At 43.7% G+C, this 15,288-nt stretch overlaps 1 protein-coding gene across 3 annotated transcripts in view; it reads right to left on the minus strand.

Moving 5' to 3' along the window:
• Nucleotides 1-14,600, minus strand: part of INPP5K (inositol polyphosphate-5-phosphatase K) — a 31,808-nt gene extending 17,208 nt beyond the window's left edge. For 2 of the 3 annotated variants that reach the window (XM_073315098.1, XM_073315096.1), the window contains exons 1-6: nucleotides 14,342-14,600; nucleotides 13,653-13,730; nucleotides 7,349-7,456; nucleotides 6,051-6,159; nucleotides 3,092-3,208; nucleotides 2,558-2,733 (exon numbers count right to left, since the gene is read on the minus strand). In XM_073315098.1, the coding sequence (XP_073171199.1) occupies nucleotides 2,558-2,733; nucleotides 3,092-3,208; nucleotides 6,051-6,159; nucleotides 7,349-7,456; nucleotides 13,653-13,666 (524 nt within the window). In that variant the 5' untranslated portion in view covers nucleotides 13,667-13,730; nucleotides 14,342-14,600. The remainder of the gene's footprint in view (nucleotides 1-2,557; nucleotides 2,734-3,091; nucleotides 3,209-6,050; nucleotides 6,160-7,348; nucleotides 7,457-13,652; nucleotides 13,731-14,341) is intronic. The other variant, XM_073315097.1, reaches the window with a different exon arrangement.
• Between the last annotated feature and the right edge of the window lie 688 nt (nucleotides 14,601-15,288).

Consider the following 15,288-nt stretch of genomic DNA (forward strand, 5'->3'; position numbering starts at 1 on the left):
CCAGGCCCCCTCCTGCTTCCTGTCAGGCCCACAGCTCTTCTTTCCCATGTGGCCAAGCCCCGGGCCAATGGCACCAGAACTCTGTGTGTGTGTGGCTGGGGAGCCTGGGCAGCAGTGGGGAGCCGTGGCAGACCCTCCACCTGCCTGGGCAGCCCCCAGCCCGAGTCCCCATCCCCCAGGTTCCCCAGCCGCCCGAGACAGGAGGAGGGTCCACAACTCCACACAGCTGCCTGAGCAGCTCACCTCGACCCAGCTCCAGCAGGGGGTGGAAGTGGGGAGCTTGGAGCTGCAGCCCGGCCACGGTGAGAGCCACAAGTGGGCAGCTGCGAGGAGCCACAGACCCTCCACCTGCCCCAGGGGAGGGGGCAGGAAGCCCAGGGGCAGGAACAAGGGCACGGGGTTGCTCTCAGCCCACCACACTTCAGGCTGGTGGAGGGTCAGCTGCAGCTCCCCACAGCTGCCTGCCCAGCTCTTATCATGGATGGGCTGTGGCTCTGAGGTCCCCCTACCCCCGGCCAGAACCAGGTCTGGAGCTCTCCCTGACAACTGCCTGCCTTTGCCTCCACCTCGGGCGGCCCCCCTGACACACACACTTTTGGGATGGCTCTGGTGCCCTTGCCCCAGGCTGAGGCTAGTGGAGGCCGGCCTGCAGCCAGGGACCCCGGGCGGCTGGAGCCAGTGCTCACACTACCCACCCACCCGGCGCTCGGGGCTGTGCTGCCAGTTGACCCAGCACTCCGGGGTGGGAGTGGGGCACACTCAGCTGCCTGCCTGCCTGCTCGCCGGGTGCTCCAAAGTTGCGGGGGGGGAAGGGGGGAGAGAAGAGGTGCCACTCCAGGCTCCAGCAGGGGAAGGGCAGCAGGCCCCGGGCAGAAGGGATGGGCCAGCCAAGGGCCTACCCAAGCCCGCCGGTCACTCACAACCTATGCCAATACTCCAGTGTCATCAACATTTTGTGCTAGACTGCAAGTTTAATGGCACCCTCAACAATACTGAGGCAGAGTAACTTCCAAATGACCGGTGTATGTGATAATAAGTGGTATCAATCTGTTGATACCAGGACATCTTCAGACACTTAAGGTTTTGCACTATAGTGCAATTTTGATGAACCTGGGGTACATATTGCTTTTTTTAATTTGTTGGAGATGGGAAATGAAATCCTCTAGGAGTAGGTTATCGACAATGTTGAACACAATACAAAAGAAGCACGGAAATGAGCCTTTTCCTTTCACTTCTCAGTTCCATATTTAAGGTTTTGCCCTGCTAGGGAACATCCTAATACTTTACTGAATGACAGCTAATTTATTAGGTTTTTTTAATATAGGGTTGGGGCACTTCAGTGGGTCAGTAGCCAGAGAAGAAGAGATATCAAATGACTGAAATGTGAAATACTTATATTTTGGTGCACTGCACTATAGATAATGGGATTTTTTTTAAATTACAAAATATTTTCCTATATGCATTGTTGTTGTAGCCATCTTGGTCCCAGGATATTAGAAAGACAAGGTGGCTGAGGTTGTATCTTTTATTGGACCAACTTCCGTTGGTGAGAGACAAGCTTTTGAACTTACACAGAGCTCTTCTTCAGGTCTGGGAAATGTACTCAGGGCTTGTCTACACTGTGACATTTGTCAACAAAAGTTTTGTCTTTCACGGGTACTTAAAAAAAGCCCTCCCCTGCCCGTGAAAGACAAAAGTTTTGCTGATGCAAGTGGCAGTGTGAACGCTGATAGTGGGGCTGGAAGTATTTTGTCAGCACTTATTGACAGAGAGCGTTCACACAAGCTGACTTTTAGCAACAAGGCTGTGTCGACACTTAAACACAAGCCCTCAGTGTGTCACACAAACACAATGTGAAAGACTGTTTAGCATAAACAGTTAACATATTTCAAGGAATTATTCAAGTTGAAGTGGCCAGTTAACACCACTCCATGGGAGCGGTTGGGGGTGTGCGGGGATGATGATGAACTCTTACTTTTACTCTTTAAAGCATTTTAAGTAATTCCTGTAAAATTAAAAAGTAAAAACCAGACTAGTGGCCTGAAACAGATAGTGGAATATTTAGGTTAGAAATCTGAGAGACAGTATAACACTCAGGGCAATTAAGTAATAAAATAACTTGCCAAGAACTGGTGGATGGAGGCTCCATCAGTAGATGTTCTAACAAATCCATTTAGGTAGATAAAATTGCAAAAATGCAGCAACATACTCTCTACTCACAAAGAGAAAGGAGAATCTCCAGCATATATGGCTTTTATCTTCTAAAGGCTCCAACCACTAGAAAACTACATTACTCAAACTAGCTAACTCAATACTACTTGAGATTAGCAGAGAGTACAATCCTACAGTACAAGCCTCAGACCTCCAGGAGATCTTTTCCAGCTCTTTCCATTTGAATTCAAGCAACACATCCACTGAAGAGACATTTAAAGTAAAAGTGTGACATGTGGAAGAAGTCCTCAGACAAATCTCTATTTAAAAGAATGTTGTGGAATGAACCTATGACAGACACTATTATCTCAGAAATGGTGCACTAGTACTTGGGTGTAACACTCACTCGTGGTCTAGAATATTTGGCACATTCTCATCTTCAAACTGCTGCATTTCCAGAATTTTCTCAAAGTCATCCAGTCGTTGCTCAGCATTCTCAATGTGAGCAGGCAAATGACAGTTCATGAAGCAGATCGTATGACCATAGAGGGACATGCGAATGGTGACTCCTCCTTTGTTCCCCTGAAGTGGAGAAATAACAGCGCTCTTTGAAGTTATGGTGAACAGCTGCAAATTTATCCATTGCTACAACATATGTAATTTCAAACAGTACTATTAAGGAATAAATATTTTGGTTTTGTTTTAAATTTACAAAAGCAATATTCAATATCTATCATTCAGAAATCTCTCAGCCAATAAACTGGTGAAATTCTGTGGCCTGTGTTATGCAGGAGGTCATACTACATGATCATACCTATCCCTTCTGGCCCAGGGGTGGGGGAAGAATCTATATTGCCAAATAAACCAAAAAGCTCCCCAAGAAATCCACATCATGTAGTCATGCAGTAAACCATGCCACCAGCTCTCAGATATCCTTTACCCAATATCCATAAAGGCCTGTGCGCGTGTAGTGAGTGTGAATGTCCCGTATGAAGGGGATATGGGCATGCTTCACAAATACCAGCAGAAGGAGTCCCTGCATTCGAATGGATGAGAGCTGCAAAAGAGGAGAAAAAGGTCACAGTCAGGTTACATGGAGTACTTGGGATACCACAAAAACTGGAGTCTGCTCCCTGGGCCTTTAGTTGGAGAAGGCCACACCCAAGGTTGCATATTCCCTACAGCAAGTTTGACCTAAAGTTTATGGCAAAGCACATACTGAAGAGCTTCTGAAAGTGCCACTGACTGGAAATTCTAAGGTAATCTCAAATTTAAAAAAGGAGTTATTTTGTTGAATTAAATATTAAACTGATCAGCACAGTATTCCTTGTTACTTAAATTGAAAGTACATACAATGCTGTCTCTAAAATTTTAATTTTCAAACGTATTGTAGAATTTTGTGCTGAAAATGCCTAATTGTATTGTAGAAAACATCAGAGGGAAACTGGAGGTTTGGACAACTGAGGGTTGGAGCTTTTGGCACCTAAGAAGATACGAACATTTAACGATGTTTCTGCTGAAATAATCAACAGAGAAATAGTTCATGTGGACCTTTAAAGGTCAGGTGCTCAGCACTTTCTAAAAGGCAGGGCCCATAAGTGCATCTCAAAATGGACACCAAGAATTGACACACCCAGCATCACTAGTCACTTTTGAAATCTCCATTCCAAAGAGTTCACAATTTAGAGATTCAAACAGACAACTCTGAAGGACAGAATATTTTTCTTGAGTTGGTATTAGTCCAACATTAGTCCACGTCGAGTGTTTCATGTTACTAAACTCTGAATATCTAATCCCTGCATCCTGACCCCGCAATGTCTCCCCTTTTCACATCATTTCCAAGTGTGAAACTAGAGCTATGTCTATTAAAAGTGCGGTCATAATATAGACAATACTTGCAAAGCACTCCTAAAGCTGTGTCTACACTGCCACTTTCAGCGATAAAACCTTAGTCATTCAGGGGTGTGAAAAAACATGCCCCTGAGTGACAGAAGTTTTAGCGCTGAAAAGCGCCAGCTACACTCCTGGCTATGAAACCACCACCTCATTCAGGGTGGCGTTTGGTTTTTTTTTAAATCACCAGGGGAGCTCTCCCCGGCCATAAAGTGTGTCTACACTATCCACGCAGCAGTGCTGTCACGGTCATGCTGTAACATGGGCAGTGTAGACATACCCTAAGCACGGGCACAGCTTTCACCGGCAAAGCTGCGTTGAAAACCATTTCCCCAAGCAAAACAAGCTATACCAGCAAAAACTGTTTTGCTGAAATAACTGCTCCTGCACTAGGTTTTTGTACCAGCACAGCTGTATTGGTCAGGGATCAGACCCCTTCAGACCTGACTAATACAGCTATACTTGCAGAAGCCCCTAGTATAGGCATAGCCTGACCGCAGAACACTAATTGTATGAAAAATGACAGTTTTCAAAGGTCAAATATTTTTTTTCTGCCTCACTAGCCTACAGCTACTATCTGTAACAATACTCATGCTTAGATGGAACAAATCATGTCATTTCACTCAGAATCTGAGACCATACACAGCTGGAGTTTTTAGTCAAGAATAAGTTTTGCCAACTGCCCCCGCATCCCAGCACCGCAGGATGGTTACAAATGCTATTTAAAAGCTCAACCTCTAGCCGACGGGACTGTAATGCTAGGCATCTGCAGAACTGACTATGAGCAGTGCAAATACCCTTACTCCTGCAAGGAAGATTTAGTTTACTGAATGTTACTAAAGCTATGATGCCCACGAGGCAAATAAGGCACTATTTCTATTTTAAGATGTGTTGAGATTCCATTTATTTCCAGAAATATTTGTCTAAAGAGAATCCTCATGGAGTTGAAAATCAAAATTTCCCAGTAAGTATATAATGAAGTTCTCTTAGGAACATTAGACACAAGACTCAGCCTAAATATCTGAATTTCAGTGCTAATTCCATTCTGTTTGGAACGATCAGATAACAAAATACACCAACTGCAGTCTTTTAAATCTTCTTTATTAAATAAATGGTGCATAAGTGGCCTAAAAATTTCTCTCTTCATAAAGCCTGACCACATTTTAAGGTCGCTTTCACTGAATTCATTGATTACATATAGCCATGTGACCCAAGTTTTCATTATGAAATTCTAGACACTTCTTCAGAATGTCAAGAAGAACAGGTCTTCTGAATAGTGAATTCACTGCATTTCTTTTTCATATTTAAGCAGTATATTTCCACTCATTTTACAGCTAATAAAAATCTTACCAAGCACCATCAAAAGCAATGTCATTCCTTGAGATGGCTACAATGAAAGCAGATGCCTCAGTAGACTATATTATTAGCAATTATATTACAGATCCCAGTGGATGCACAGATGAAGGAAATATTCCAGAGACAAAAGAGAAATAGTCCTACTGTGGCCTCAAACACTACACTCAAATTAAATCCATTCATGTACAGCAAAACCTGAACTTCTTCATTACTCTGTTCCTTTAGAAATTTACTCTCTTTCGAACATGAACAATATTACTGGGGATGCTCATGTGCATGGGGTTCTATGAGTCTGACACTATGGTAATGGGAACCATATAAGTACCTAGAAATAGAAAATTTATTGTCAAAAAATGTCATTATTCCCAGCTATTCAAAACTAGCACTGAAACGCCACAGATCCAAATCTTATTGCTAAAACTAAGAGTGCCAACATTAGGGAAGAATACTTCAGAAAGTGGCTGTGCCAACAAGCCAGCAGGTTACAAGTCTAACGGAAAAAGACTTGCATATAGAGATAACTATCAGCATCTGTACAAAAATACTCAGTATCAGTTGCCCAGGTATGCCCGTTACCCACAGTAATCAGACTTTGGAGAGAAAAAATAATGAATGAAGGGTGCTAACCATTTATAGAATTGAGAAGTTACCTTGATATAACCCAAAGGAGAGAGTACGGTCATGAAGAAAATGCTCCACGGATCATCAAATGCCAAGTCAGAAAGGAAATTTAGGATCTTGGAGTTTACCTCCTGTAAACTGAATACAACAGGGTTACTCATATATCCTGGGCTCAATCTAATCCATACTTTTGACAGAGTCCTCATAAATTTTAGGAGCACAAACAGGTAAGATTAACATCATGACATCCTAATAGACTTTCCTAAAAGCAGTTATAACGTTTCTTATTCTTACCTATGCATGATACAGTAGGCAGTGTAACCTATGCCTGGTGCTAACTTTTAAAACAGGAAAGTTACAGGGTCTTAACCAGAGCCCTGACCTATGCTCAATGTCAAAATTCATGACAAATGCAGGGTGACAGAAGGTGGACTGACAAATGATACCATTACAAAGTGTTGCTGCAACTTAGCTGAAGGAAAGAGAAGGGGCTGGGTTGACTACAGGGTGATCTGACAGATCAGAACCCCACTGGCACTGCCATGGGGTGACTGAGGCAAAGACAGAAACCCCTTAGAATCATAGAATATTAGGGTTGGAAGAGACCTCAGGAGGTCACCTAGTCCAATTCCCTGCTCAAAGCAGGACCAACACCAACTAAATCATCCCAGCCAAGGCTTTGTCAAGCCAGACCTTTAAAACCTCTAAGGAAGGAGATTCCACCACCTCCCTAGGTAACCCATTCCACTGCTTCACCACCCTCCTAGTGAAACAGTGTTTCCTAATATCCAATCTAGAACTCCACCATTGCAACTTGAGACCATTGCTTCTTGTTCTGTCATCTGTCACCACTGAACAGCCTAGCTCCATCCTCTTTGGAACCCCCCTTCAGGTAATTGAAGGCTGCTATCAAATCTCCCCCCTTTACTGACACAATAGGCAAGGAAGATTCTGCTCTAACACTTGGGTCCCCTTGGTACAACAACTGCCAGCAAGGTAAGAATTTTTAAAACTTGTAGATATTTGAGAATTTGAGCTTGTATCAAGGCACCTAAGGCCTGTAGTTCTGCTACATAAAAAGATGCAAGATGGGAGCTGGGAAAACAAGCAGACAGTTCATCACAATATGTTCCTAATTTCTATTCGAAGTCACTAGCCCCCAGCCTTTGGACTTCTGCATTTAGTGATACTATGATCCAATGCTTCACCTTTCACAACCGTCACAGTAATTATGGCGGTTCAGAAGAACTGGGTAGTTACTGAAAAACAAAATTTTGGCAGTAAATGTGCAGAAAACTGACCACGGCATCAGTTATCGCATACCTACCCAATAACATACATATCCATACTCGGTCCCTGTGAACTGAGCTGAAGTAAGCCAGTGACATCAGGAGGAGGAGAAGCTGTGCCCACATTCCAGGTTACCAAGTGCAGTCTACATATAAAAAATAAGACAAAATTGAAGTCTAAACAGGTGAGCACAGGAGGATCCAATTTTCCACTACAAAACTCCCATATGTGAAAAAACCCCAAGATTTACAAATAATGACAAATTGAAAACTATCATAAAAGCTATTTACTAGCTACACAAAAATTTAACAACTCGCCAATCAGAGAATGAAACCTGAACTCTTGGCACTTGTCTTTCAGCTTTTTCCCCCAAATCAGGAAAGCCTCATCTAGCGTGCGAGACACTTCCTCATGAATCTCATCATCTGAGCTGATGTCCTCCACACAAGCCATGAGTTGTGCCACTCGTTGTCGGAGCTGTAAGCGACCACTGGACCCTGTACTGCTGAAACTTGCAGAGCGACTGCGGAAGGGGTGCAGGCTTTCTAAATCAAACAGGGAGAGGGATGACGAATCCTGAAGTGCATCTTCACTATTCAAGGACGCCATCTGGGCAAAAGAGCAGCAAAACTATACTCCAAAGTGCCAGCCACATTTACCCTTCAAATCCGGAGTACAGGAAAACCCTCAGTGGCACACTCACAGCGTTTTTCAGCTCAAGTTTTAACTCTTGTGAAATTCAGCATTATTCCTAGCAAAAATGTATAGTGCTTCTGCAGTAAAGCAGAAAGAAATACAGCATTAAGATCAGTCACACCCTACTGCTTCTGACAAAAGCTGATGAGTCCTGCCCCATCTCACATACTAAACCATTTCTTCCTAACAGATTGAACTCTGTTAAGAGCTTGAGGTTTAAGAGAATTTATTGCTGATGTGATTTGAATCACATGTTTCTATCAGCTGTTAGAAGAAATGTAATCTCCAACTTCTAGGCATGTGCACTACTCAATTCTATCTGAGTGCAGCATAAAAAGCCACAAGGATCCTAGAGCGTCTGATGAGGGGTTCCAAAAACACAGACCTGCCACCTAACTTTTCAAACAGTATCTAATACTGTACAGTTTTCTGAGAAAGAATTATTCATTATATTATATTGCAGGTGGTCTTTAAAATACTAAGCTGCTAATTTCCACCTACCTTAGGTTCACAGACAGCATCCATTACCAAAGTATCTGAATAACTTACAATCTTTAATGTAATTATCCTCACAACATCTCTGCGATGTAAGGCAATACAGTAGAACCTCAGAGTTACAAAAACCTCAGGAATGAAGGTTGTTTATAACTCTGAAATGTTCATAACTTTGAACAAAATGTTATGGTTGTTCTTTCAAATATTTACAACTGAACATTGACTCAATACAGCTTTGAAAGTTTACTATGCACAAGAAAAATGCTGCTTTCCCTTTATTTTATTTTTAAAAGGAATTTAGTACTGTATTGCATTTGCCTCTCTTTTTTCTCTGCTGCTGCCTGATTGCGTACTTCTGGTTCCAAATGAGGTGCGTGGTTGACTGGTCAGTGCGTAACTCTGGTGTTCAGAATTCTGTGATTCTACTATATTATTATTCCCATTTTGCAACCGGAGCACAGAAAGACTGAGATCACACAGGAAATCTTTGGAAAAAGCAGGGAATTGAACCTGCATCTCCTCGCTCTTAGGGTAGTGCCCTAACCACTGGAATATCTTTCCTCACAAGTTTCCCTTTGAAATGTTATACTGAAGTTAGCCAGAAGGTATAGTAGAATAATCTGATACTGCAGTAAGTGATGGGCCTTTCATATATACTACAGTCCACCCTCTACTATGGAAGAGATGGATTACCTGAGAAAACTCTCCAAATTAGCATTCAGAAGGAAAGCCAGAAGGCGGTGAAGATACAAAGCCAAAAAACTATTGAATACGAAAGCTCAAGGGGAAAATATCAGCCAATATTGAGGAAAATTGAATTCCATGATGTCGCTAAACAAGAGAGGAAAAGGGCTGACAGCCTCAGGATCCACACCAAAAAAATGGGAACATGAGAGGTAAAACCAAATCAAACATTTTGAGGTTTAAGCATTCTCATGAGCTACAGCTGTAGGACAAACTTCAGAGTAGTGAACGTATAGCTATAGAAACAGAATGCGAACAGCATAGCACCACAGGCATTAGGCAATCCCAATGGACGGTGTATAATTCTCTAAACACGTTTAGCACTTTGTAACTCTCTACCAATATTAACTGATCCTCAACGATCACAGTGAGTAGGTATGATAAGATCCTCAACTGACTGACATCACAAGTAAATTGTCTTGCAAAATAAGGAAGCTACTCAAGGTACTCTATTTTTCTGTCATCTTATCATCATAGTGATCCAAGCACCTAGCGTGTCAGAACACTGTTCAAGCCAGGAGAACCCTATTCTAGACATTTGGATCACTGAGCAGGGTATTCCCCACAAATGAGCCCTTCCCAAGCATGCTTTCTGCATAATGCTGATTTACAATAAGTTCCAGAAGATTGGAAGAAAGCTAATGTTGTGCCAATATTTAAAAAGGGTAAATAGGAGGATCTTGGAAATATAGGGCTGTCAACTTGACATCAATCCCAGGCAAAAAAAAAAAATGGAATGGATGATATGAGACTTCTTTAATTCTTTATTAACCAAGGGTAATATAATTAACGTCAATAAACATGGTTTATGGAAAATAGGTCTAGGCAAACAACTTGATATCATTTTTTGATTAGATTACAAGTTTGGTTGACAAAGGTAATAAAGTTGCTGTAATATATTTAGACTTCTGTAATGCATTTACTTGGGACTGCACAATATCTTAATAAACTAGAACGATACAAAATCAACATGGCACACATTACATTGATTAAAAACTAGATAACTGACAGATCTTAGAACGTAATTATAAAAGGGGAATCATCAAGCAGCTAATGTATTTCTAGTGTAGTCTTGCAGGGACTGGTCCTTGGCCCTAGTTAACATCTTTATCAATGACTTGGAAAAAGGCAAAATAATTTCTGACAATGTCTGCATATGATATGAAATAGTTATAATGAAGAGAATAGGTCACTGATACAGAGTGATCTGCATCACTTGGCAAGCTACATGAAGGCAAACAATGTACATTTCAATATTACCAAATGTAAGGTTATATATCTAGAATGTACGCCATACTTGCAGGATGGGGGATCTCTATCCTGAGAAGCAGTGACTATGAAAAAGACTTGAGGGGTCATAGTGGACAATCGGCTGAACACGAGCTTTCAGGGCAACACTGTAGCAAAAGGTTAATACAATTGCTAGATGTATAAACAGGAGACTACTGAGTTGGAGTAGGGAGGTTATATTACCTCTGTATTTGACACTGGTTCTGATGTCCACAAGGACGACGAAAAACTGAAGATGGTCCAGAGAAGAACCACAAGCATGATTAAAGGTTTGGAAAACATGCCTTATAGCAACAAATTCAAGGAGTTATAATATCTTAGTTTGTGAAGAGAAGAAGGAAGAGTGACTTGATCACAGTCTATCAGTACCTACAGTGGGAACAGAAATTTGATAATAGAGGGCTCTTCAATCTAGCAGACAAAGGTATAACAAGACTCAATACCTGAAAGATGAAGACAAATTCAGACTAGAATAAGGTGCAAACTTTTAACAGTGAGGATAACTAATCATTGGAACAACTTATCAAGGGCTATGTTGGATTCTCCATCACTGGAAAGTTTTAAATCAAGATTGGATTCTTTTTCTAAAAGATCTGCTCTAATTCAAACACAGATGTTAGATTTGAAAGAGGAATTAATACAGGGAAGTTCTCTGGCCTGGGTTGTGCAGGAGGTCAGACTAGACCAGTGTTTTTTAGCCTGGGATCCACAGACTAGATTTTCAAAGGGAGCCACATCTCCATTTGAAATTTTTTAGGGATCTGCAAATGAAAAAAAGCTTGAAAACCATAGACTATCACAATGGTCCTTTCTAGCCTTAAAAAAAATATAAAATAAAATAAAATAAAAAAATCTACGAATCTATATGAACTTCCAATACCGAAGAGTGCTTCTTTGAAGAAACTGAGTTAGTAATATTTATTGCAATAGTGCCTTCCTCACAGCTGTAGACAAACACTGCAGTTTAGCAAAACTTTTCCACAACCTATGTTGCCTTATCTTCATTTGATTTATTTCCAGTAACTACAATTTCCTTTATTTCCCCTTAATATGTCTACAGAGATCAAATTGTGAGGGTTTTTTAAAAAACAATTATTTTACTTATATATTAATAAGGGATTTCCTCTAAGATCACATAAGCAGTCATTGGTGCCCTAGCTTTTCTCCTGAAAAGAATGGCAAATGGAAATCGTACACTTCCTTAAAATGCCTCAGTTGCTTGGTTCAGAGGGAAGAGAACAGAGGGAGTGGTGGGTGAAATTCTGTGGTCTGCATTGTGCAGGAGGTCAGACTAGATGATCATAATGGTCCCTTCTGACCTAAATATCTATGAATCTATGAATCTATGAAACATATCTGAGAAACTTTACAGAGGGCTTAATATCTTAGTCAAGTCCCAATTTAAGTTTTACACCCATTTTCTGTATTTCTTTGTCTATTATTGCCAATTACCCATAGTGGTTTGTAAACAGAAGCTTTCTCCATTCACTGTCAAGTCCACAGTCCAGTGCTTGTGACATCACAATTTATCCCCCCAGAAGCCATTATGTTAAAAATACTGGCCTGTAGCAAAAATAAAGTCAGACACTCATTTAAACTCTTTCCCTTTGTATTTGCCAGTGAAGGGAAGAATTTTGGTTTCTGGTATGTTGTTCTGTATCTAAACAAGTACAGCAGATTTCACTCTCTACATTAAAAATTAAGAAACGGGCCTTTTTTAAATTAGAAAAAAACCTGTTAAATAGTCAAACAGTGTTCAGTTCTACTGTCTGAAATGACAAGTTCCAAAGTTTAAAAAGTAGAAAATCAGCTTTTCTTCTTTACTCCATGTGACTATGCAAAGTTGGTAATTAGTATAACTCCTTGCTAATGAGCTGGGACAATCATTACATGCTTCAGTAATTACAAGCCATTATATAAACTTTCAAGGGCTTTTATTTTATTTTTTTTAAAAAAGATCTAATCATGGATTTCAGCAGGTCATGAGATCTAATCTCTTCTCTAGGAACGGGAATAGCAGGTCCATATATTACTACAGTCATAAGGTTAATTATCACTGCTGACACAAACCACTAAGCTCCATTAGTAATATCCACTAATATTGTAGCTGCTGCATAGAACTAAGCAGTTTTCTGCAGTGAAACAGCAACTAGTATGAATGTGGGAGGTCTTCAGAACACAAACATACACCACCCCCTGAAGCCTGGAAGAGCTGGCTCAACAAAGTGCATGAAGACAGATGAAGATAATGGGTGAAAGAAAGATGACCCCTGTCACAGATCCACAGTTTTTACAACAGTCTCTTGGAGGAGCCCCTTTAGGGTGCCAGACCCCCAAGTGGTCCCACTCTTCCTTCAGGGTAGGCCACACAGGCTCACAACATCCTAGATTGAGCGACTAGGTTCCAGCATTCCTGCTTTACACTTTGAGCTCTGCTCAGCAAATCTAACCAAGATAGACTCCTGACAGAGACTTGTATACTCTTCTGAGACTAATTCAACCCAGCCACTATTTGCAGTCACAGCCCAAACAGAACACAGCATTCAGAGTCCTTAGGTTAGTACAAAGAAATAAAAGTTAAAGCACAGTCCATTCTGGTCAAGTCACAATTCACCAGTCAAGCTGTAGTGAACTCCATTTTCAGGCTCTAGTTCTCTCTGACTTCCTTCCTCAGGGTATGCCTAAACTTAAACCACAGCAGCTGGGCCACTGTAGCACTTCAATGTAGACACTACCGATGCCAACTGGAGAGGTTTCCAGAGGCGCAGGTAATCCATCTCCCAAGAGGTCACAGCTACGTCAACTACAGAATTCTCCCATTGATTGAGAACTGTCTACACTGGGGATTAGGTCGATCTGACTGCACTGCTCATGGGGATTTGTCACACCCCTGAGCAACATAGTTATCCCGACCTAATTTTGGACCTAATTTTGTACTGGCAACCAGCGGCTTAGACTACCCGGAGAGCAAACAATTCTTCCCCCCACCCTGCATTGAGAAGCAATGCAAAGTAGGGGGAAACTCAGGCACACAGATACTTCACAAAAATAATACAAAAAAATTCCCACTTTGTCACAATCCCCAAATTCTGGAGCCCAATCCAAAACTCACTTACCTGAGATTCTTCATGATCTCTAAATCAATTGGCTAGGCCGGGCCCCTGGGTTCAAGCCTCACCCACCCCAAAGACCTGCTGAGAAAGTAGGAGCTCTTGTCAGGAAATGGGTATGTCAACAGGATGAGTGCCAGGAACCAACAGCCCAGTGGGATCCCAGTGTGCCCTCTCACAAACAAAAAAGGGAGTTGGGTCCCCTTCCTTATACATACGTATACAAGAGAAGAGGTATCCCTGGGCCCCAACCCTCCCCCCCCCAACAGTACACCAGAGGGGGGGCCCTGAGGCACTGCATCCCCCCGAATACCCAAATATATGTATTTATTTACATGGGGGTGTCCCCGAGTAATACCTCCTTCCCCCCCCACACACAGAGGGTATCACTTCCCCCAAGGTATATATGCACCCAGGGGGACAGCTGTCCCCAGGCCACCTGCATGCATGGGAGATGGGGGGGGGGGTCACCCACAGGCCACACACCCCAAGTACTGGGGGGGGGGGAGAATGAGGATTATTCGCAGGCCCCCACACCAGACCCCAACATGCTCAGACAGGGGTGTTCCCTAGCCTCTCCACGCCCCCCCAGCTCACACACCTAAGGGTTTACTTCCTAGTCCGCCCGCTGCTCCCGCCCCGCACCCTACGGGGGGGGGGAGGGTTTCCAGCCCACTGCTCCCCCCTCCGCTCACCTCCTCCTCCCCCCCGGGGGGGAAGAGTCCCTAGCCCGCTGCTCCCCCGCACACACACGGGGGGTCCCGACGCCGTCGGCCCTTCTTGAGCGGCGGGGCCAAGTCCCTTGTGGGGGGCGCGCCCTGTGCCAAGGCCGGGCCTGTCCGGGCGCCTGATCCCCGGCAGCGGGGCACAGCGAGACCGCCCGGTCGGACGCTTTCAGGCCAGCTCGGCCTTTGACCCGCCGCACCGGTGGGCGGGGCTCGCGCCCTGGACCGCCTCAGGGCGGCGTCGCTCGTGGCAACGCGGCCTGCGATGGCCCTGCCCACCTCCCCACCCTGCGCCGATAGGCCCACGTGACGGCGGGGAGGCCGCCATCTGCCAATGGGAAGGTAAGGGGCGGGCTTCCCTGAAGACGGGCGCGCGTGGGGTCCGTGCGGAGCGGGGGGAGTGAAGATCAGGTGGCACAAACGGAGGTGGACGGGGGCGGGCAAAGCTTTTGGCCTGAGGCTCACAGCGGGTTTCCAAAATTGGAGAGCGGGCCGGTTAAGGGAGTGTGCCCCCCCCAAACAGCCAGGCGGGGACCTCGCCCCCATCCGACCGCCCTGCTTCTGGGCCCCTGAGAGGGCCCCGGGCCCCTGCCCCATCCAACGCCTCTGGTCCCTGGAAGAACAGGAGGACCTCAGAGACTACAGCTCACTTCATCGGGTGCTTCATCTGTAGGTCGCCGAAAGCTCATGCTCAAATAAACTGGTTAGTCTCTAAGGTGCCCCAAGTCCTCCATTTCTTTTTTCTTTTTACACCACACAACAGAACCACTAACCCAGGAACCTATCCTTGCAACAAAGCCCCTTGCCAGCTGTGCCCACATATCTATTCAGGGGACACCATCACAGGGCCTAATCACATCAGCCACACTCGTTCACCTGCACATCTACCAATGTGATAGATGCCATCATGTGCCAGC

The sequence above is a fragment of the Lepidochelys kempii genome, chromosome 17 (assembly GCF_965140265.1).
Source record: "Lepidochelys kempii isolate rLepKem1 chromosome 17, rLepKem1.hap2, whole genome shotgun sequence".
In the NCBI taxonomy this organism is placed as follows: domain Eukaryota; kingdom Metazoa; phylum Chordata; order Testudines; family Cheloniidae; genus Lepidochelys; species Lepidochelys kempii.